The 23,860-nt window shown below is 37.4% G+C and overlaps 1 protein-coding gene across 5 annotated transcripts in view; it reads left to right on the plus strand.

The window, feature by feature from the left end:
- G3BP2 (G3BP stress granule assembly factor 2) overlaps positions 1–16,590 on the plus strand; it is an 86,546-nt gene extending 69,956 nt beyond the window's left edge. For 4 of the 5 annotated variants that reach the window (XM_025386223.1, XM_025386221.1, XM_025386222.1 and 1 more), the window contains 10 exons: positions 757–838; positions 1,634–1,807; positions 2,368–2,458; positions 3,831–3,933; positions 4,442–4,622; positions 5,611–5,709; positions 10,640–10,742; positions 12,187–12,315; positions 12,874–12,992; positions 13,622–16,590. In XM_025386223.1, coding sequence (XP_025242008.1) covers positions 757–838; positions 1,634–1,807; positions 2,368–2,458; positions 3,831–3,933; positions 4,442–4,622; positions 5,611–5,709; positions 10,640–10,742; positions 12,187–12,315; positions 12,874–12,992; positions 13,622–13,894 — 1,354 coding nt within the window. In that variant the 3' untranslated portion in view covers positions 13,895–16,590. The remainder of the gene's footprint in view (positions 1–756; positions 839–1,633; positions 1,808–2,367; positions 2,459–3,830; positions 3,934–4,441; positions 4,623–5,610; positions 5,710–10,639; positions 10,743–12,186; positions 12,316–12,873; positions 12,993–13,621) is intronic. The other variant, XM_025386225.1, reaches the window with a different exon arrangement.
- Positions 16,591–23,860: the final 7,270 nt, after the last annotated feature.

Genomic DNA, 23,860 nt, shown 5'->3' on the forward strand with positions numbered 1-23,860 from the left:
ACATAATACACTGAAAACATTGCTTAGCATAAAGGAAGCTCTTACATGTTTTATTACTATAGGAGTTGCGTTTTCTTTGTGAAAAAATTAACTTCACGTCTTTGAGCTTAATTTAGAAAGATTCTAATTCTAATTGCTTTGGATAATGCCAATAAAAGACTAATTTATACATACTTAGGAACAGTACAAAAATATTAAAAAATTAGATGCTGAAGTAATTTTGGATTTTAGACTTTATCTCTGAATTGTTTCAGTTATTTTAAATCTAAACAGTTTAAGCCTTTAGAATTAGTAATCATTTGGAGATCTGAATATAGTATTAAACTGTGATTCCCAAACAAATCTAGATAGCTGAATCTTTGTATCTGAAGAGAAAAACAGGGTCGGTTACTATAGCATCTGTATTTATAATGTACTAAATAGTAAAAAATATCCGATTTTTCCACTTAACAAAAAATATATGTGATAAGAATTAGATATGAATATCTAATGATTGTCTACGTACTGTGCCAGATAAACTAAGAGCATTCTATGTGCATTACTCATTTAATCCTTACAACGACCCTGTGTAGTAGTTCCTGTTCCTGTTTTATAACCAAGGAAACTGAACTTAAAGACCTTAAGTAATTTACCTGTCCAAGATTACACAACTAGTGACAGAGCCGGATCCGGAACCTAGTCTATGACACCAGAATTCTACTGCCTCTTAGGCTTCTCTTGACAATTCAGTGTTAATCATTAATTATGGTTTTGCAGGTTTTATGGCAGGAATTCTTCCTATGTTCATGGTGGAGTAGATGCTAGTGGAAAGCCCCAGGAAGCTGTTTATGGCCAAAATGTAAGTATCAATTTCATATATAGTTTAGAAATGTTGTGTTAAGACAGAGATTTTAAAAAATAGCCTTCTTATGTCCATGGATTTTTTTTTTCAATATGATTGTTATTGGTAACTGAAGTTTATGTTTGACAGTAATTGTCAACATAAATTGTCAGTAGTTGTTCAGTTTGACAATAATTGTGAGACATGCTTTGAGTTCTTAAACATCATTTTTGTGTGGAACGTGGTGTTATACTGCGATGGCTACAAAGGAGAAAACAGTATGTTTTATCTCATTGATGTATTTTATATAGCAGATAGTTAAGACAGTGTATTAAGTTTATACAAATCTGAGCTAAACCCTATGCTATAGGAATGCGCAGAAACATATGTTTCCTATGACCTAACAGGGAAGGAAGACTTTGTGTAGAGGATGTGAGACTATAAGATTTGGCCTTACCAAATAAGGAATTACAAGTAGACAAAATATAGCATCAGCAAACACACAGTAAAATTATGTGTAAGTTCAGGGAGCAGACAACATATGAGAATGACTAAATACTTATTACAGAAAAGTGGGAGACAGCTGTATAAAGCCCAGATTACTGCACAATATCAGAGAGCTATTGTGATTTCTTCTTTAGGAGCATCAGTCTGGCAGTGATGCATAGCATGGTCAGTGGATTCAGTTCAGTCAGGAAGATTAAGTAGTTAATACTGTGGAGTTGTAAGGAAATCAATGAGGGCAGGTAATAGTATTGTGTAGGTAATGCAGTATTACAAGAGTTTATATTTTTCCCTCCCTCCCTAATAAAGGATATACACCACAAAGTGTTGTCTCTGAACTTCAGTGAATGTCATACTAAAATTCGTCATGTGGATGCTCATGCAACCTTGAGTGATGGAGTAGTTGTCCAGGTCATGGGTTTGCTGTCTAACAGTGGACAACCAGAAAGGAAGTTTATGCAAACCTTTGTTCTGGCTCCTGAAGTAAGTTTCTCATTTCATTTAGTTTTCATTTATATGGTTGAATTTAGCTGTTGCTAGTTGGTTTGAAGTGTCCAAGGGTTTCTAATACATTTAGATTTGCATACTGCTATTTTTGAAGAACTTGTGTTTGACCTGTTGTTTGAGTGAGTGAGTGAGTGTGTGTGTGTGTGTACATATGCTTTGACTATTTGGAATTATAAGTCAAATACTGATATAAGCTTGTAAATGGATGATTAAGATTACATTAATACAAAAACTATATTGGTATATTTGAAAGGTTACATTTGAAAACACAATAGAAAAGTTCTGTTGATTTCTTTTCTATTAAATAGCTGTTTCTTGAGTTCTAGGTTGGTGCAAAAGTAATGGCGAGTTTTACTGTTGTATTTTTTTGAGTGACCTTTTTATTTTATATAAACATCATAGCATGTTCAGCATTGGAAAATTATATTGAGTCCAGATTTCTAGTATTAAAATGAGAAATTGTATGCCATGTAATTTGCTCTTTTATATAATACCAGATTTCTGGGTATTTATGGAATAAATGTTGTTTCCTATAGGGATCTGTTCCAAATAAATTTTATGTTCACAATGATATGTTTCGTTATGAAGATGAAGTGTTTGGTGATTCTGAGCCTGAACTTGATGAAGGTGAGGTTACTTTGAAGATACGAAGATAGAAGGGTTCTGTTGGTACTCTTTATGGACTATTTTCTATAAGTATGACATTTATGGAAATTTGCTTCTTTATTGTAACTGAGTCAAACATCTTTTTTTGTGGTTTTGTTGTTGTCGTTGTTATAAAAAGATGTCCAGGCCGGGCGCGGTGGCTCAAGCCTGTAATCCCAGCACTTTGGGAGGCCGAGACGGGCGGATCACGAGGTCAGGAGATCGAGACCATCCTGGCTAACACAGTGAAACCCCGTCTCTCCTAAAAATACAAAAACTTAGCCGGGCGAGGTGGCGGGCGCCTGTAGTCCCAGCTACTCGGGAGGCTGAGGCAGGAGAATGGCGTAAACCCGGGAGGCGGAGCTTGCAGTGAGCTGAGATCCGGCCACTGCACTCCAGCCTGGGCGACAGAGCGAGACTCCGTCTCAAAAAAAAAAAAAAAAAAAAAAAGATGTCCATTGTTTGAGATTATACAAAATTAGGATGTCAAGAAAAAAAGGTTTCCCTCAGTCTCATCCTCTGTAGATAACCAAGTTTGGTACCTATTGGAGAAGGTTTTTGGATTCTATTCTTAGCAGCATGTATTTTTATAAATGTGGAATTACACTGACTTAAGCTTCCTTTTTTTTTAATGTAGTATGTCTTTGTTGGCTGTCTACGTTGTGGCTATGCCATAATTATTTAATTGATCTTCCATTAATGTACAGTGGTTAGTTTCTTTATCATTATTGCTCTATTAAATAGATGTGACGAAGGAAGCTAAATTGTGGCTTTAATATAATTTTTTTCCTTTTACGAAAATATATATATATTTTTTCTAATAGAGTACAACAAATATTAAACTTCATCCTTGCTCTCCAGTTTTTGAGAGAACAGAGGATATTGCAGTTGAATGCCTTTGTTAAAAAAACAAAAAAAAATTTTTGGGGGGTCGAGCAAGGTGGCTCACACCCAGAATCCCAGTGTTTTGGAAGGCCAAGGTGGGTGGATCACTTGAGACCAGGAGTTTGGGACCAGCCTGGCCAACACAGTGAAAACCCCATCTCTACTTAAAAAAAAAAAAAAAAAAAATTTAGCTGGGCGTGATAGTGCATACTTGTAACCCCAGCTACTCAAGAGGCTAAGGCCAGAGAATCGTTTGAACCCGGAAGGTGGAGGTTGCAGTGAGCCAAGATCACACCACTGCACTCCAGCCTGGGCAACAGAGCAAGACTCCATCTCAAAAAAAGAAAGAAAGAAAATTGTCAAATTTTCTTTTTTACTATCATACCACTTCCTTAAACATGTTAAAAATATGTTCATTAGAAATTGTGAAGCCTCTTTAAAAAAGATGTGCTGTTTTATGTATTGTCAGAATCAGAAGATGAAGTAGAAGAGGAGCAAGAAGAAAGACAACCATCTCCTGAACCTGTACAAGAAAATGCTAACAGTGGTTACTATGAAGCTCACCCTGTGACGTAAGAATAGTATTTGCAAGGTTAAATTTGGTCTGAACTATGTCAGCAAGGTGGTTTTTGTTCCTAGAATTATTGTTGGAAGTAAAATCTCGGTAAAGTCACCTATTAGGTCAGTATTTGAGTACCTATTGTATATATGCAAATTTGGAAAGAATTGTTTTATTTAATCCAAAAATTGAACATGCCTTGCACCAAAATAGTGGTTCCTTACTGATAATGTGGAGTGTTTAAGACAACACAGAGTAAGCATTTTATTTTTATAAAAGATAGGTTTATAGTTAGCATTAAACATTCTTAGTAATTCAGTTTTAAAATGGTGGGGTTAAAGAACTGCTACTTGAGAGTATTATTCCTTCTGTTTTATAGTTCTTTTTGGAATTTTGCTTTGAATACTTTGTAGATCTAGAACAGGTTATTGGCATATAACTAGTTACACCTATTGGATTAGAGAGAAATTGAATTTTGTCTTGAACTCCCACTAAAAAGTGAACTAAATATTTTATTGTAGTAATGGCATAGAGGAGCCTTTGGAAGAATCCTCTCATGAACCTGAACCTGAGCCAGAATCTGAAACAAAGACTGAAGAGCTGAAACCACAAGTGGAGGAGAAGAACTTAGAAGAATTAGAGGAGAAATCTACTACTCCTCCTCCGGCAGAACCTGTTTCTCTGCCACAAGAACCACCAAAGGTTAGATCAAAGAACTCTTTAGACTTACAACATCACATGTTCAAATTTGGTGCTGTTAATGAAGTATGACCTTTCTCTATTATGTTAAATTGTTTAGTAAATTACTTTATGTATATGAAAGAAGCTGTGGGGTTTTTTTTTGTTATCTGAGAAAATGTTATTGTTTCCCTGCCCCGCAAAATACCCCTCTAAGACTGAAATTTATAACTTAAGATGAATCCTTGTGTGTATGCATTGTTTAGTAACTTAAATGAAATTATTTGGATCCATGTATAGAGCTGTCAGTTGTTCTTTCATTCTGTATTAAATTCTCTGAGCACAGATGCACCAGGAATCATGCAGTTTCCCAACTTAAACAAGTTGGTCTGTAATTAAAAGAAGAGATACCTGTTGTTTGTGGTTTAAATGGGATCAGTTTCCTTTCTACACCAATTAAACTATCTTGGAAAGATGAGTGACATCCTTAGTGTATCATGTAAGCCTACCTGAAACTTCTTTTATCTTTCTTCAAAGCCAAAGGTTAAAGTATATTTGGGTAGTGATAGGAGGAGATTCTTTGTTCAATTTGTGAATGTCAGAGTTTCCAGCTAATACTCTCTTCTTTCCTATCCTTCCCTCTCCCCTTAACACCATCACACACCCTATCTTACCCCCAAAGGGGAAATAAATTGTTTCTGTTAGGTTCGGGCTTTTCTAGCATGTTTGTTAGTGGTTTTGTTTGCCACTTGCTCATCTACTTAGAGTACGTAGGAACTTGCTTGTGGTTTTATTTAGTAGTCAGACAAAACAGTTACAAATAAGCTTGCATAATGAGATTTTGAAAGCTGGCACATAGACTGGCATGTGTCTGTGTGCCTTTCTTTTAGGAGTCTTCCAATATAGAGCAATAGTTTAGAAATGAAAAGAAAATATATATTTGGAAGTTTCCCTATAGGAATGTTGGTGGTTTTCCATGATTAGTAGTCTAGGTTTGTTGCATTTCCTGCAGGCTTTCTCCTGGGCTTCAGTGACCAGTAAAAACCTGCCTCCTAGTGGTACTGTTTCTTCCTCTGGAATTCCACCCCATGTTAAAGCACCAGTCTCACAGGTAACCAATCTGTGAACACATTGGATTGTATCCTTGTTACATTGCCAAATGCTTATTTTTTAAGTACTTTTAAAAATGAGTCAATCAGAAATTATGGATTAAATATACAAAAAACTTGTATTGTATGTCAGTGCACCCACTTTAAATGTCAGATCTCCATTCATCATCTACATAGGTGGTATTTGGGGTTTGGGTGTGTGAAATACAGATTAAGTTGGTTTTTACCAATATATAATATTGTCATTTAAAAGGCTTCTTAAAATAACAAAAAGAATGTTCCTTTTTCAAAAGCTTCAAATTCTATTTAGCAAAAATATTTTAGGTAAGAAATTTGGAGAGGCACAAAGTAGTGTGGCGTAATAAAGAATCGTTTTTTTTTTTTTAAACAAACAAAAAAAACCAGGAAACTTTTTAACATACGCTGCCTAAGCTCTCGCTGTGTAAGTGGTTCATGCCACTTAATTGAAGCCTGTACCAACTTATGACTGTAGTGTTCACCTTAACTGATCATTCTAGTATTCTGCTTTTTGTCTGTTTGTCATCTTACCCATTTCAGAGCTTTCAAAAATGTGAAAATAAGACACTGCCTACCTAAGAAGTTTGTTAGATTTAGTTTAGAATGAACTAAATTATAATTAAGTTTATCAGCATATAAAGGGTGTCCAGTTTTTTCCCTACATTTTGCATTAAACTTCATTCCACTAGAAAATTTATGTTTAAAATGTTAGTGTATAAATATATCTTTTATACATTCTAAACAGTGAAATTTTGAGGTTTTAAAAGTAATTTTTGGTGGTTCTGGTGTGGGGACAGGTAATCAGCTACATAAAAGTAGAATACGCCCATGATACCTTTTTTTTTTTTTTTTTTCCATTTGGATATTCAGGAAATACATGGTTACCCTTATGTAAGATGGTCACCCAGAGTTCCATCTTAACAGAGGAAATTAGTTTGTGCAGTATTGTTCGTGCTTTTCAACCCATCCGAAGACCCAATAAATGACTTTTGGCCCTTCTTTTGGAATCTTCATTTCCTGTCAGATTTGGATTTGGAACCTTTGGATTATTTTCTTTCAGAGAATTTAAACAGTTAAAAGTTAAAATAGCTTGTGCTTATGCCTTTGATATGTGCCAAGCATTGTGTGAAGCACTTTTTATTCATTCTCAGTGAATTCTCACAACCACCTGTGGGTACTATTATTTCTATTTTAGAGACAGAAAAATTGAGGTCTAGAGTAACTCACAGACATTTATGTACATAGTATGGGTGGGCTTTGAAGTCATGCAGTTGGACACGAGTCCATATGTGGCTCATGTAAATGTTTATTTTTTTGAGACAGGGTCTCGCTCTGTCGTCTAGGCTGGAGTGCACTGGCAGTGGCAGTGGCGCTCTCAGCTCACTGCAACCTCCACCTGCCCAGCTCAAGTGATTCTCCTGCTTCAGCCTCCCGAATAGCTGGGATTATAGGTGCCCGCCACCACGTCTGGCTAATTTTTGTATTTTTAGTAGAGACGGGGTTTCGCTGTGTAGGCCAGGCTGGTCTCAAACTCCTGACGTCAAGTGATCCACCAGCGTTGGCCTGCCAAAGGGCGGGGATTACAGGTGTGAGCCACTGCGCCCAGCCTCCTGTAGACTTTATGCAGTTCTCCAGCACCTTGGTGTGGAGAGTTGTGTATCTTATCTGTATTTACATCAAAGAGGACTCTAAGACATGCCTGATTAAATCTTAGCCTCTTGCCCAGAAAAATACCTTCATATTTATCTTAAGTAATTTTCCTTAAGTGTGTGTTTTTGAAGTTAGTCTTCAAGGTGTAGGAAATGAAGTTGTATTTCCTATGCCACCCCTTTAATAAAACAAAAATTTTAAATGTTTAGAATTTAAACTTTAAAAGAACTTCTCATCTCTTTAGGCTATACTTGAAATGGATTCATGATATTTCTACTTGATTTAATACTCCTTCAATTTTAGTTTGTTGCTTGTGTGTAGTATTCGTTTCCTTGTACTTTGAACATAGATTATTGATAAAAGGAAATTAATTCCAGGGTATTGGTAGGCATTAACTTAGAAGTAGGTAAGTTAATTTCTTGAATAAAAGATTTTGTCTGGAAATTTACTAGCTCACCTAAAGAACTTATGTTTAATTGAAGGGCTTATTATTTGTGGTTATACCTGCTTTTATTGACTTGATTTGATGGTTCTGTACTTACTTGATATTCTGTTTGACCTTCATTTGTGGGTTTGTCATTTGATCATACTTTCTGGTTGCATGGAATTAATTTTAAGGCCCTCTACTGTGTGGCATATTGGCCATTTTATCTGTTCAGAACAACTAGTTTTAATCATGAAACTGGAGACCTGAAGAATTATAAGGATGCAGCTGGCTTAGTTAACATGTGTCAATCAGTTACTGAAGGAGACAGTGTTAGCTTTTTGTTCTTGTATTTTTCTTAAATTGGCATCATCAAATATCTAATTACAGTCAGATTCCTAAATCAATGGCATGAATTATTTGTAAGATGTTGGAAATTATCAATATTTAACTTTATCTGCTTTTAATTTTCGTCCTTAAAGAATAAGGAAGAACTTTATTTTGCTACTTGTAGTTACTCGTGTTTTGATAATCCGTTCTGAAAAGAATTTAAATCAGTCAAGACCAGGGCCTCAAGTTCTTTGATAACATTTGGATTGGATGAGTCTAAGGTTTTTCTTAAATTTTGTAATAAAGGTACATTTATTATTTTTATTAATTGCCAGTAATACACTCTTTATTAAACTTTGACACAGTACATTTATTTTCTAATTCTGTTTACATTCATACTGAAGTATGCTTTTAGACCCCCTTAGTTGAAGTTTCTAAATAACTGCCTTTTCCAGCATCACATTTTGCATCAAATTACTGTATAGAATTAAACCCCAAATACAGATAGCAGTGGTCTCAGGGCTGTCACTTACATATCCTTGTCAGACATAGAACATTATCTTGCATGTTTTGGGTCAGAGAACTAAAAATGTAATTTAATTTAAATGAACCAATAGTTACTGAACATCTATGTCTAATAGCACTGTGCTTGGTTCTTTGGGTGATGTAAAAGTAAGTTAAGATATGGGCCTTGGGCACTGGTGTGCCTGTAGTCTCAGCTACTTGGGAGGCTGAGGCAGGAGGATCACTTGAGCCCAGGAATTTGAGGTTACAGTGAGCTATGATTGTGCCTCTGCACTCCAGCCTGGGCAATAGAGTAAGACTGTGTCTCTCTAAAAAAATAAAAGATACAGACCTTATAGGAGTAAATATATATAAATAACAACAATAAAACCTGGAGATAGTTAAAAATATTCATTTTGTAACTAGTAGAATTCTAGAATATGGTAAGCAACTTCATCTTGAGGGAAATAGGACATTGACATAGAGGAAAACAATTTAGGAAGAGGCAGGCAAACCTGGTTAAACTGTTAGCATAGGAGTTAATATTACTTTTGGTTACAGTGGCTGAAATCATTTACATTAAATTGTCATTTTTGAAAGAAGCATTTTGTGTCAAAATTTGTCCTTGTAAATTGCAATATCTGTTATATAAATGATTAAAGAGTTTGTGTCACTGCATAGACTGAGATCCTCAGAGATGACCACTTATTTATGTATTTATTTGTTTATTTTCTTTGAGAAGGAGTTTCACTCTTGTTGGCCAGGCTGGAGTGCAGTGGCGTGATCTTGGCTAACTGCAACCTCCGCTTCCCGGGTTCAAGCGATTCTCCTGCCTCAGCCTCCCAAGTAGCTGGGAATACAGGTGCCTGCCACCACGCCCAGCTAATTTTTTGTATTTTTAGTAGAGACTGGGTTTCGCCATATTGGGCAGGCTGGTCTCAAACTCCTGACCTCAGGTGATCCGCCCGGCTTGGCCTTGTGCTGGGATTACAGGAAGATGACCATCTTTAAAGATGGGACTGAAATTACTAGCTTTCTGAGTTGAGAACATGTTCTCCATACTCTCTTGGGTGTTTTCAGCATCCTTTGTAGGTTCATATATTTGTCTCTCCTTGGACCATAAATATTTGGGTAGTAGAAGGTCTGAAGAGGTTGGGAATACTGAAAATGCTGTTGTCTTGAGGAAAAGGTAATAGCAGATGCCGATGTAATTTTGTTTTAAAAATAATTATATGTTTAATTCAGCAGTTGGCAGAAGCTTTTGGGAGGCACCTTAAATTGTCCTATTACTCCCACCCCCCCCTAGTTAAGGAAAATCGTTAGGGCCAATACTTCAAATGCATATTTTTCTCATAAGGAAGAACAGTAGGAAGCTAAAGGACTTTTAACTATTTGAGATGCTACATACAAGTTTCTATAAGTTTGTCATTTTTTTAATATGCATTTTAAACTTAAAGGTAGCAGTTTTAGGTGTTAGAGCAAGCTAATTTTTATACTTTGAACTATAAAAGTATTGATTTTAAGATTATGGGCAGAGATTTAGGCAGTACTACTGAGCACTGTTATATTTAAAGGATAGCAAACTAGATTTTTAGAAATTATGTGTTATGTATTCTTGTCTGAGATGAAGATAGCTTTTAATTTTGTTTATGTATTTACATGGAGTGGTTCATCTTGCATTTTTGTGATTTTTTTTTTTTTTTTTTGGTAGCAATACCTTTTATGCTATTTCAGTGTTGATATAACTTTGAAAAAATGTGACTGTAAAAAGCAGCTTATTGTGAGTTACACAGCATTAAGTGGGAAAACAAAAGCTACCTACAGTCCTAGATTGGTACAGAATATCTTGATAAAAATTTATTTTTCTCATACATAGGACACTATGTTAAAAACATTCTAAACTTAAAACTGCTGTTTTGTCTGCTAGTGACTTGTTGTTAGTTGCTTTGGTTGGTTTTTCTCCTGTGGAGTGTTTTTTATAATGTTTTTTTTTCTTTATATTTTAGCCAAGAGTTGAAGCTAAACCAGAAGTTCAGTCTCAGCCACCTCGTGTGCGTGAACAACGACCTAGAGAACGACCTGGTTTTCCTCCTAGAGGACCAAGACCAGGTGAGTCAGCTCTTTTATAGCCTTTAGCATTTAACATTTGTAAGGTTGGAAAACACTGAATTTAAAAAAACCAAGAAACTATGATGTGTTCTATACACAGACCCATATAGTCTCAAATTGCTTAAAGATGTGATGTGAGCAATCCACTAAAATAGTGTCTGGGGCCGAATAACCAATTTTTAGGGAGGATTGGTTGACATGCCATGGTGACATATTTTGAAGGTGTAAAAGACGTTAACAAGTCTTTTTTTTTTTTTTTGAGACGGAGTTTCACTCTTTGTTGCCCAGGCTGGAGTGCAATGGCACCATCTCGGCTCACTGCAACGTCTGCCTCCCAGGTTCAAGCGATTCTCCTTTCTCAGCCTCCCTAGTAGCTGGGAATATAGGCATGTGCCACCAGGCCCAGCTAATTTTGTATTTTTAGTAGAGACGGGGTTTCTCCATGTTGTTGGTCAGGCTGGTCTCGAACTCCCGACCTCAGGTTATCCACCCGCCTCGGCCTCCCAAAGTGCTGGGATTACAGGCGTGAGCCACTGCGCCTGGCCTAGTCACTGGTTTTAAGAGTTCAAAACCAAGTTGCCAATAACCTACTGTCTCAGCACTCTTATCTCTTCACAGATAAACAATAAGCACATTTTGATTCTTAGGTATTAAGTTGCCATGATTTTTGACTTGTTTACATTGTTAGCTATACATGTAATACCTTTATTTGAACTCAGTAAGAATGTTTAGATTGCTTTGGGGAGGAGATGGGAGAGATGGAGATAGTTTATATCACATTTACAATGTTAATTTTTTTTTAAAGTGATACGTTACTGAACTAGAAGTCCTAAATTTGTCACTGATTAAACTTAGGATCTGGAGTGAGACCCTTAAATTCTGAGCTGCTTTTATGTCAAATACTACACAAATTATTCTTGTATTGCCTATTTTCCTCACTGTGTTCCTCGTGTTATTGGGACAATCATAAGATTTTATGTGTATATATATATACATATACACTAATATGTATAGACTACATAAATGTGATAATTGCTGTTAAAATTTACTGATTTGCTGTAATGTCATACAGCCAAAGAATTTTGAATTTCAAAAGACTAAGCAAATATTTAGTAGAGCTGTACCTCACTGTCTGAAATCTGCTTGGTTCCTGGGTGATGGCAACAGTTTGGTTAAGGAGGAATACCTGTACTGGTATTTGATTTTTGTATAATCCAGTAGATCTAGAAGAAGCTATTTTAGCAACCTAGTCATTGTCCTCACTTTACATTTTAGTGTCATGCTGTTTTCTAACCTACTAGTAATAAGTAGTTTTGCCTCTTTTTCAAGAAGCTCACCAACTCTTATTAAACTAAAACAGGAATATCAATATTAAGTGATTTTTACATTCAAGTAGTTTTTATTATATTGTAAACTTTAATATCTGCTCTATTTCTGTTCTCAGGCAGAGGAGATATGGAACAGAATGACTCTGACAACCGTAGAATAATTCGCTATCCAGATAGTCATCAACTTTTTGTTGGTAACTTGCCACATGATATTGATGAAAATGAACTAAAAGAATTCTTCATGAGTAAGTGATTTATTTTGCTGTAGAAGTTTTTAAATTATTTTAAATTAAGAGGCATATGGAGCTTTTTAAATGACTATTTTTAAAAAATGTTTCTCTGTTTATACTGTGTCCAGCTGCCAGACTCACCTTAATTGTGCAGAAGGGAGTAGACTATCTCAGATGTTTCTCAGTGACTGCTTAGTGTTGATTTCGCCTGGCTCGACAGTGTTTAGAAGAAACAGCTGGATAAATCAGTCATAAATTCAGAGATAAAGAATTCATTTGGCAAACGGGTCAATATATTAGGAGAAAACACATTGTCTTTCCAGAGTTATATAGTTTACTTATGAAAGGACTAACAGATGCAGAAAGGTAACACAACAGGCAGGCAGGCTACTTGGTATCTTAGGTGATTGCCTGCTTCAGTAAATGTAGGGTGGCTATCACTGTGTGTAGAAGCTTGCAAGTTTTATTTTAAAATGGATCAGGGAGATTAAGATTATTCATCCTGAACAGTTTGAGCCATTAGGGTATTCTGTTAAAAATATTTAACCCTTGATGTAATGTATATTTTCACAGGTTTTGGAAACGTTGTGGAACTTCGCATCAATACCAAGGGTGTTGGGGGAAAGCTTCCAAATTTTGGTTTTGTGGTTTTTGATGACTCTGAACCAGTTCAGAGAATCTTAATTGCAAAAGTAAGTGATTTAAAGGGCATAATTCAAGACTTTATTATTTCGTTGTATATATTAATTTGGGGTATTTAAAAACCATAGAAAATCTTTTAATAATAAAGCTAAAGATAGTTATTAAATGGTATTTATGCAAAGAATAAAGATTTGTTAGCAGTTTGTGGATCATTTTAAATTTTGTTACTTGCTTTGCTGAAGAAGGTGGGAAAGATTGCATGTTAAGAATTTTGGCTGGGTATAGTGACTCACACTTGTAATCCCAGCACTTTGGGAGGTTAAGGCAGGAGGATTGCTTGAGCTCAGGAGAGTTCAAGACCAGCCTGGGCAACAGTGAGACATTGTCTTTACAAAAAAAGAAAAATAGTCGGCCATGGTGGTGGACACCTATAATCCCAGCTACTCAGGAGGCTGAGGTGGGAGGATCACTTGAGCCCGGGATGTCAAGGCTGCAGTGAGCCATGCTTGTGCCACTGGCTGTCACCAGCCTGGGTGACAGCTGAGACCCTGTCTCTGGGGGCGGGGGGCTTATAAAAGTGTTTTGTTCCTTATGCTTATCTAACTTACCTGTTCAGAGTAATACATTTCTACTGCTGTCTAACCTGCCCATGTAAATATTTTTCTCCTCTTTTATAAAGCCAATTATGTTTCGAGGGGAAGTACGTTTAAATGTTGAAGAGAAAAAAACAAGAGCTGCAAGAGAGCGAGAAACCAGAGGTGGTGGTGATGATCGCAGGGATATTAGGCGCAATGATCGAGGTCCTGGTGGTCCACGTGGAATTGTGGGTGGTGGAATGATGCGTGATCGTGATGGAAGAGGACCTCCTCCAAGGGGTGGCATGGCACAGAAACTTGGCTCTGGAAGAGGAACCGGGCAAATGGAAGGCCGCTTCACAGGACAGCGTCGCTGAAGCTCCACTGTTGGCAAAGTCTTGGCAGTGGTACATTATTCATCGTGTTTGCATTCTTGTTAATTTTTTTTTGGCTTTGGAATGTGACACAGCCTTTTTGATCATTTCTTTGATGTGAAAAGCATCTTTTGGTTATCAGTTAAATTGAGGTGGACATTATTTCCCCAATTTCACAACAGGATTCACATTGTTAATTTATAAATCTAGACTTGGAGAATTAAGGACTGAGAAATGACCATATCTTAAACTATCTACGACAAAGTGAACTTAAAAGGACATGCCCACTGAATTCAGGTCCTTTGAGTCAAAAAAAAATCTTCTGCTGCACATTTTGTTTAAGTGTTACTGTTTCTGCCTGTTAATGTTGGGAACACAAATAGTGCAATTTGTGCAATTGGAGAATCTTGCCTTTTTTCTTGGCTCCCCCCAAAAATACAAACCAACAGAAACTTGTTATGCACTCATCAAAATGTACTAATGGGTACTCTGAACTCATTAACATTGACATCTGCAACAGGAGGCAACAGGGAAAAAAATCTTTCATCTTTTCCGGTAGAGAATAGTTTGTGAAATGATGAGGGCATTTTATCTGCTTGCTGTGACCAGCGTGTGTACACATAAACCTTAACAAGACTACAAGTATATTCCAGAAGGAAGTCATTTTAGTTATGAACTAAATAACAAAAATTAGAACTTCAAATGCGATGGTCTTGACTATTAGACCAGATTTAGTAGCTCCATATCTAAGATTTTTCTACCTGCCCCTCTTCAGTACAGGGATGGCTGGCTGCTCAACACACTCCTCCTCCCCTTTTTTCCTTTCTTTAAGCTGTGTACAGTGAAAATTGTCTTTACTGTATTTTTGTTCTCTGGTAATGTAATAAGCATGATGGTGCCTTCTATTAATACATCATTCCAGTCTTGCTGGTAATTTTGTACAGTATAGTGTATGAATTGCTGTGCTGCAAAGCCAAACAGCTGCAAAATGTTGGAAAATCATTGAAATGTATAAAAATTGCAGTATCTTTAAAATCAGTAAAATGGACTAGCATATTATTTATCTTGTTCTTCAGTTAACAACTTTGTGTTATCTGTGGGAGGGAGGGAGTCTTGTGTGTTTGTGGGGAGAGGGAAGGAGGAAGTCAGTTATTTGAGTAAGTCTCTAGTTGACTTTTCTCTTAGCTCGAATGTGGACCTTGAAACGTATCACTTCAGGGCTTGGAAAAGTCAGTCAACTTGACGTACATTTTTAGTGACATTTTAAAAGCAGTCAGATTCCATAAATGGCAAGTAAGCCTGAAGTGAGGATACTGCAATTTTCGGAGAAAAGAACAGCAGCTCTTTAAGTGTTTGCATTTTCTATTTGGGGGGCAGGGAACTGTCATTCATTTTGCACAATTCTTGAACTGATGTCAGCACCCGAGTGGCTCCTGAATTTAAGTCTGGGACGACATCTTTTATTTTTACATGAATCTTTAAACAATTCTGTGAGCAGAGTTTGTAGCTGCTGGATTATTGTCTGTCTTTATAGCAAGTTCCAGTAAACCACAAGTATGGCAAAGCTTATCCAATTTTGTGCTTGGAGCAATCAGTACATACCAGTTTCTGATGTTTCAGGCAGGAGTGGGGTAAATAAGTGTGACCACTTAAAGCTGCTCGTTAGCATGGAAGACTTCTCCATTCTATCTTTGTAAAACAGACAGGATATGCACTTGACATAGTAGCAAATTGGTTCTGAATTAGGCAACTGTTTGCTATTTAGTAAACTAGCAAATGATACCTGTATTTTGTTTTTCATGTACTGGGCAATATGAGTAAAATCTGTCCCTTTTTCTCCCTTTGAAAGAGGTCTTCCATGTTTGAGGGAAAGTCTTGCACTATTGCATATATTTTGGGGACACAGATTTTCATAGTTTCCATTTTTGGGGGGTTTAAGGATTTTTTTTTTTTTTTTTTTCTGTTTGAAACAGTTTTATACTTTCTGATGTATAGTACTTGAAGTTCTTACCAGAAAATTACTTTGGAGTTTTGAAGCCTTTATTAATACTACTTTTAAAGAAGCAGTTGTTTTATTGTCATTGTTTTTTTTTTCCCCAAGCATATTTTCTTCTATTTCTGTTTATATATATATATACACACACACACACATATATATACATGTATATATATGTACATATATATAATTTCCAATTCAGGATATTGCCCTGCCATCCATGAAAACTGTTCTGGCACCAAAAGTAATGACAAATGTTAAGTGTAATAATAGAAAAGTAGAGCAAAGAGCCATTCAGCTTCAGTCTTTACGTACCATGAATAAAACATTAAAACATCATATGGAGAAGTTTACATGGTGATTGTTCACCTGCAGTACTGTGGACTTTCAACATTTTGTCCTCTTTTCAGTGAAACAGAGTAAAAATATTCATCTACCATTACTGTTATTTGCTGATTTTGTTTTATTTTTTGATGGTAATATTCTATTCTTATGACACTATTGCAACCAAATTGGCTTTACCATCTTGGCTTTAGTAGGTATAGAAAACAATGGATTACCATCTTTATTGCTGTAATGTGTTAAGCATTATATGCTAGTAGAATCTAGTTTAATTGTTTCAGGTGGAAAGTATTCTTTGAGTTTCCATATTGAATGTGTTTGGACTAAACAAACAATAAACTACTGATGTCTGCAGCATTTATCTATGTCCCTAATTTAATCTATAGTTTTTATTGTTCCCAAATGTTTTCTCCCAGTTGCATTTCATACAAACTAAGTGGAAATAATAAGCAGTTGGGTTTTAGAACAATTTCTTATATGTGAAATTTGATATATAAAAAAGGTAAAACATTTAAGTAACACTTGACTATTCTAAGAGATCTATCCCAATCCAGTTAGACAGTTGGTATACATGTTGAATGTTAGAATAATAAGTAGTAAGAATGATGAGAATGATCTAAAGCAGATTACAACCTTGGATTTTCTAAAGTATTTCTGCCTTGCATCTTACAAGAAAGGAGAAAGGAAGGGATGAGCAGATTGAATTTATCAAGCTCTACAAAAATATTGATGTAATCATTAGCCATATATAGTCATGCTTTCAATGAAAAATGAGGTCCTAAGGCGTGTGTAATTTCAGAACTTGAACCTTTTCCTTCCTAAAGGGGATGATATTGTTGAATTTTATCTACTATTAATAACACTTTAAGATTTCTAAATCAGTATTCGCAAACTTGTACTGGGAAGAAACCAGAATAACCATTGCTTCATCTTAGGGGGAAGGAAGACTTAAACCTTTTGTAAACTGACTTCTAATTATAATGTAATAATTTATCTAACTCTGGCTATGGAAAAACATTTTTTAAAGGGGATAAAATGTATATCCCACACTGCTGAAAATAGGTTCAAATTTGAAAGAGCAAATTAGTACTTGGTCCTAGGAATTTCTATGGAACAACATATTTGAAAACAGCCACTCAAGAAGTTGAGTTGCTCATCATAATTTATATTTTAGCTACAGATCAATAGAGACCCTTGAATTTTTTTTTTTTTTAGTTTTATGTTTATAAGACTTCCTAGTTAGAAGACTATTTTGATCAGTTTGATGCCAGTGCTCTCATGTAAAATTACTGGATAAACAATTTAAGTCATGAAAGAAATTTGTGATTTAAGTACATTCACATAGAAAATAATTTGCACATTATTCCTAAAGAAGTCTCTGGCAGTTTTTGATAAGGACTGAAGTCTAATCTGTTTATGTAGTACATGTACTCATTATGTTTCACATGCTTCAGAAATATAAGAAGTCTAGAATATATGAAATTTTTCAGAAGTCTTTTAGCATTATCAAATGTTGGGCAAAATACTGTAAGTGCAGATTCAGAAATACGCATTAACAGAAACATTACTAGCCTTCTGTTAATTACCAAATTAACTGATCTTTGTCTTTGACCTCTAAAGTTTTGTTTTTTTTTGGTTTTTTTTGAGACGGAGTGTTGCTCTGTCAACCCAGGCTGGAGTGCAGTGGCACGATCTCTACTCACTGCAACCTCCACCTCCCAGGTTCAAGCAATTCTCCTGCCTCAGCCTCCCAGGTAGCTGGGACTACAGGCATCTGCCACCACACCAGGCTAAGTTTTTGTGTTTTAAGTAGAGACAGGGTTTCACCGTGTTAGCCAGGATGGTCTCGATCTCCTGACCTCGTGATCCACGCCCCTCGGCCTCCCAAAGTGCTGGGATTATGGGGCATGAGCCACCGCACCCAGCTGACCTCTAAAAGTTTGATAAAGCTGGTTGCCTCCTTGAAATGCATTCACTTTTGTGACACTAATATTCCTGTAACTGCTCCTGTTTTTTGTTGCTGTCGTTGAGACAGAGTCTCACTCTTATTGACCAGGCTGGAGTGCAGTGACTTGCTTTCAGCTCAGCACAACCTCCGCCTCCCGGGTTCAAGTGATTCTCCTGCCCCAACCTCCCCAGTGGCTGGGATTACAGGCGCCTGCTACTACACCCAGCTAATTTGGTATTTTTAGTGGAGATGGGGTTTCACCATGTTGACCAGGCTGATCTCGAACTCCGAACCTCACATTATCCACCCGCCTGGGCCTCCCAAAGTGCTGGGATTATAGGTGTAAGCCACCATGCCCGGCCTCACTGCTCCTGTTTTTCTATTGTCACCATACCCTACTAGTTTCTTCTGTCCCTTGTCTATTTTCCCCACAAAATTTCTCAGAGTTGTTTTATTTAGGCCAGGCACTACATTGGCTTCCATATATTATCTACTCAGTAAATTCCATATACCATATGATGATCAAGAGCAGAACTTTGGAGACAGCCTGGGCTTGGATGGCAGCTCCACCATTCAATGGTAAGCGTTTTTCTGTGCCTGTCTCATTTGTGAAATGGGATGGGTGATTGTGAGAACTCATGGAGTTAACATGTAAAGCACTTAAAATGTCACTGGTGTTAGCTGTTTTTTTGTGTTTTGTTTTTTTGAGATGGAGTCTTGCTGTTGTTGCCCTAGGCTGGAGTGCAATAGCGCAATCTCGGCTCACTGCAACCTCTGCCTCCCAGATTCCAGCAATTCTCCTGCCACAGCCTCCCAAGTGGCTGAGATTACAGGTGCCTGCCACCACGCCCTGCTAATTTTTGTATTTTTAGTAGAGACAGGGTTTCACCATGTTCGCCAGGCTGGTCTTGAACTCCTGACCTCAGGTGATCCACCCACCTCGGCCTCCCAAAGTGCTGGGATTATAGGCGTGAGCCACCGCCCCTGGCCAGTGTTAGCTGTTATTGACTTAATTGCATTTCTGCTGTCTACCTACCCTGCATTCTAAACATGTCTTTTTAAATATCCTTTTGGCTAGTTCCCTTTTGATAATTCAAAATTGGTAAGTCCAAAACAATGTATTTTTTTTTCCCTATGCAACTTAACCTGTGAATACCTGGCTCTGTGATGATGAACATCTCTTTTTCTGATTTAATCAGCCTAGAAATGTTTGAAGTCTCATCTTTTCCATTCAATGCTTTGTCTCTCTCCTCCTTTATTGTCCATTTTCCCTGCCACAAGACTTGTTCATGTTATTCTAACTTCCACTGGCTCAGTTCATTCATTAGCCATTGAACTTCAAAATACCAAGCACTGTTCTAGGTACTACTAAGAAATGATTAGGCCAGGTGCGGTGGCTCACTCCTGTAATCCCAGCACTCCGGGAGGCCAAGGTGGGCAGATCACCTGAGGTCAGGAGTTTAAGACCATCCTGACCAACATCGTGAAACCCTGTCTCTACTAAGAATACAAAAAATTAACCAGGCATGGTGGCGCATGCCTGTAATCCCAGCTACTTGGGAGGCTGAGGCAGAAGAATTGCTTGAACCTGGAAGGCGGAGGTTGCAGTGAGCCGAGATTGCGCCGTTGCACTCCAGCCTGGGCAACAAGAGTGACACTCCATCTCAAAAAAGGAAAAAAAAGAAAAAAGAAATGATTAAATAAGATTCCCACTCTTAAGTTAAAAAGGCCCCTGAAGAAGCCCTATGGGGAAATTGAGTAGGTGCCTATTTAGAATAGCTAGGAGTCAGACAGTAAAGAGTCTAGTTGGCCTAACAGAGGTTGGTCTTTATCCCTACCAACTGCAATGGGGAAGTTGGTGATTTTTGGCAGGTAGGTAGGTGCAGGGGGAAGGTAATTAGTGACAGGATTTCTATTTTGAAATGTCTCTTGCTACAGAGTAAACAAATTGAAGGAGTTCGATAGTGATGTATTGGAGTAAACCAGGTAAAGGGATTTTGCAATATTTCAGTCAAGAGCTATTATAGCTTAGACTAGAGTGGCAGTGCTAGAAATCTAAAGTTGATGCATTTGGAATATTTGAAGGTAATATGCCCAGGTCTTGGTGAGAAAAAGGGTAGTATCAAAGAATCTCAAGTTCCTCACTTGAATAATTGGAGAAATAAAATGTGAAGGATAGGAACACAAGAAGGGGAAAAAATCTTTAAAGGAGGGACAGGAGTGCTAGAGAAATGCTTTATGGGATTTTGATGTAAGACTTGAAAAGATCAGTCTAGCTAGGAGTGTTTCTTACTTCGTACATTGTGTTTGGCTCCCTTGACTTATGCCCTTTTTATTTTGAAAATAATACATGAAATATGTGTATTTTACCACAATTAAAAACAAATACATGCTGTGCACAGTATGGAAAATACAGATGATCCAAAATAATGAGCTCTCATGCAGGCCGTACATGGTTCCTATGAATGACTTGGCGTATGTATTTTTTTCTTCAGATATTTCTGTTTTATATAGTTCATTGTTTTAGTGAAGACCAACCATTGAACAGTGTTTACTCTTTATTTATTTTTTTGAGACGGAGTTTCGCTCTTTGTTGCCCAGGCTGGAGTGCAATGGCGTGGTCTCGGCTCACTGCACCCTCCACCTCCTGGATTCAAGTGATTCTCCTGCCTCAGCCTCCTGAGTAGCTGGGATTATAGGCATGCACCACCACGCCTGGCTAATTTTGTATTTTTAGTGGAGACGGGGTTTCTCCATGTTGGTCAGCCTGGTCTCAAACTCCCAACCTCAGGTGATCCACCCACCTCGGCCTCTCAAAGTGTTGGGATTACAGGCATGAGCCACCGTGCCCAGCCTGAACAATGTTTATTAAGCACCTCAGTGCACTAGGACCTATTATTGATGTTAAGGATACATGAATGAATCGGCCATTGGTCTCCCAGAGAGTAGTTACTTGATAATGGAGAAGCAGTTGTAAATGTGATGTAGAACATTAAGATAATACAAAGCCTCTCAGTGGCAACTTGAGGCAGGTGTTCCCCAGTCACCCGTTCTAGAGTTGACATTTAATGCAGGGACACACCACCAAAAGGACTAGCTAATGCAGTCTGTAAAACTGGAATAGCTTGGAGGGTAACTGGAAGAGGTTGGATGGAGTGAGTCAAGGAGTGGCAAAGTGGTAAGAGGTGAGGTAGAAGACAGAATTCTCTCAAGCTCGTAAGCCAGGGTAAGGAGTTTATTTGGATTTTTTTTCTAATTGCCTTAGGAAGCCATTAAAGAAGAAAGCATCAGAGTGATAAAATATGCTGTACTGAAAATAGGTGGTAAAATCACAAGAATGGAAGCAGAACTGGTAAGCTGTTATAGTCTAGGACTATTACATCTGAGGGAGAAATAGCATCTGATTTAAGCAAGCTAAGTCTACTTGTTTACAGCCAAAGATATGGAGGCTTAGGATACTATAGTATGAGACAGTTTGAATGATGAATTATCAAAGTGTCGATCTGCTTTAAAGGGTGACACAGGCTGGGTGTGGCGGCTCACACCTGTAATCTTAGCACATTGGGAGGCTGAAGCAGGAAGATCACTTGAGCACAGGAATTCAAGACCAGCCTGGGAAACATGGCAAGACCTGGTCTCCACAAAAAATAAATTAACCAAGCATGTTAGCACATGCCTGTAGTCTCAGCTACTAAGGGGCTGATGTGGGAGGATCGCTTGAGCCCAGGAGGTCAAGGCTGCAGTGAGCCATGTTCACACCACTTGCACTCCAGTCCGGAAAACAGTGAAATCCTGTCTCAAAAATAAACGGCTATAAAATCAACTTCAGAATGAGTCATTAAATTTTAGAAAAGGGGTTTTAAACACCAGGAATGTAAACTTTGAATGGAATGCATTTTTATCCTGGCTTTATTTTAGAAAATTGTAAACTCAGTCTCTACCACTAGCAGGCCTAAAATTAAGGATCCCTTAATCAGGAATTATATTGAGGAAGCACAGCATTAAGTAATAAGGCAGAGTGGGGACTTGGAACAGAAGTTAATAGATGTTGAATACTGTGTCTATGAAAAAGGGAATATTTTTTGATGACCTGTCATTTTATATACATTATACCTTTTATTCTGATAATCCTCTTTAAAAGAGTTTTTTAAGAGGCGAACTAAAGCTTGGAGAAGTTAAAAACAAACAAAAAAACTGCCTGACACAGTGACGAGCTTTTTGGAATAGAAAGCAGATGTGAGACATTTCATTGGAAGGTGAATTGGAATGACTTAGAGTGGTGTTTCAAGGCAGGCACAAATAATAAAGTAACACATATATGTGAAAGATGTGAGAAGAACTTGTATATCCATTAATGAATACCGGCACTGAATATGTGCCGGAAACTTGCCTAGATGCTGGCTGGCAGTACAGCAGATGCAACCTACCTTTAGGAAATTTGTATTTTGAGGGAGAGAGGCAGCAAGCATGTCAATTTCAGTTCTGATTTGTCCTGAGCAGAATACAACCTATTTAATCCTAATGGTAATCCTATGAGAGTAGTACGATTTACAGAAGGGTTAACTCAGGCACAAAGGGTTAGCTATTTGTTCAAGACCACATGGCTAATTGGGGTAGAACTAGTACAGGAGAATAGTGACCGGAGATGGGGCTGTTCTACCCAGGATGGTAATGAAAAGAGGTATACCTAAGATTTGAAGAGAAGACGGCCTTGAGTAAATCCAGGGGTAAAGTGTTCCAAGTGAAAATTTGGAGGCCCTGTTTTTGGAAGGAGTTTGGTATCTTAAAGGGCAATAAGAAGGCCATTATGGCTCTAGTGATAATGCAGATGATATTAATAGGTAGATATTAAGAGGTAGGAAGAGCTAAATTGAGGGTGGTCTTGTATTTTGAATTTTACTCGGGATTGTAGGGATCTGAATATTGATGTGATCTGAATTAGGAAGAGCTGTCAGGTGACAGGTGATGGTAGCTTGGATAAGGGTTGTAGCAGCGGAGATGGTGGTTAGTGGTCAGTTAATGAGATATGTTTTTGAGGTAGAACCTATAAAGTTGCTTAGGGATTGGATTTTGAATGTGAGGGAGGGAAGACTCGAGGTTGACTCATAGGATTTTGGGGCACCTTGGATGGAAGGCTATGGTACTCACATAGGGAAAGAGGAGAAGTGGATTGTGGAGGGGAAATCAACAGTTCTGTTTTAGCCATGTTAAGTTTCACATGCCAATTGGATATCCAAGAAGAAATGTCAGGCAATTAAATGTGTGATTCTGGAGTTCTGAGAAGTCTGTGCTGTGAGTGGTGCAAATAGATCTTTACAGCCTTTGGATTAGATGAGATCACTTAAGAAGAGTATGTATACAAGAGATGAGGCTGACGAATGAGACCTCAGATACTTCCAAAACTTAGGATTATAGTACAGGAGAGGAGCATACAAATAAAACAATGAGACAAAATATGATAAGTGTTGGTGTCATGGGAAGCCAAGTTTCAAGAGTTTATCAGAAGAAAAGGATAGACAGTTGTGTCAAATGCTGCTGAAAGTTCAAATAAAATAGCAAGTGAATTAGAGTAGGCTAACTGCTATAATAAATAGATCCCAAAATGTCTAATGGCTTAGATAAAATAGTTTTTTTCCCTGCTTCCTCTAAAAAGTATTAGAGTGGCAGTGAAAAGGCCAGTGGT

The sequence above is a fragment of the Theropithecus gelada genome, chromosome 5, assembly GCF_003255815.1.
Source record: "Theropithecus gelada isolate Dixy chromosome 5, Tgel_1.0, whole genome shotgun sequence".
NCBI lineage: Eukaryota > Metazoa > Chordata > Mammalia > Primates > Cercopithecidae > Theropithecus > Theropithecus gelada.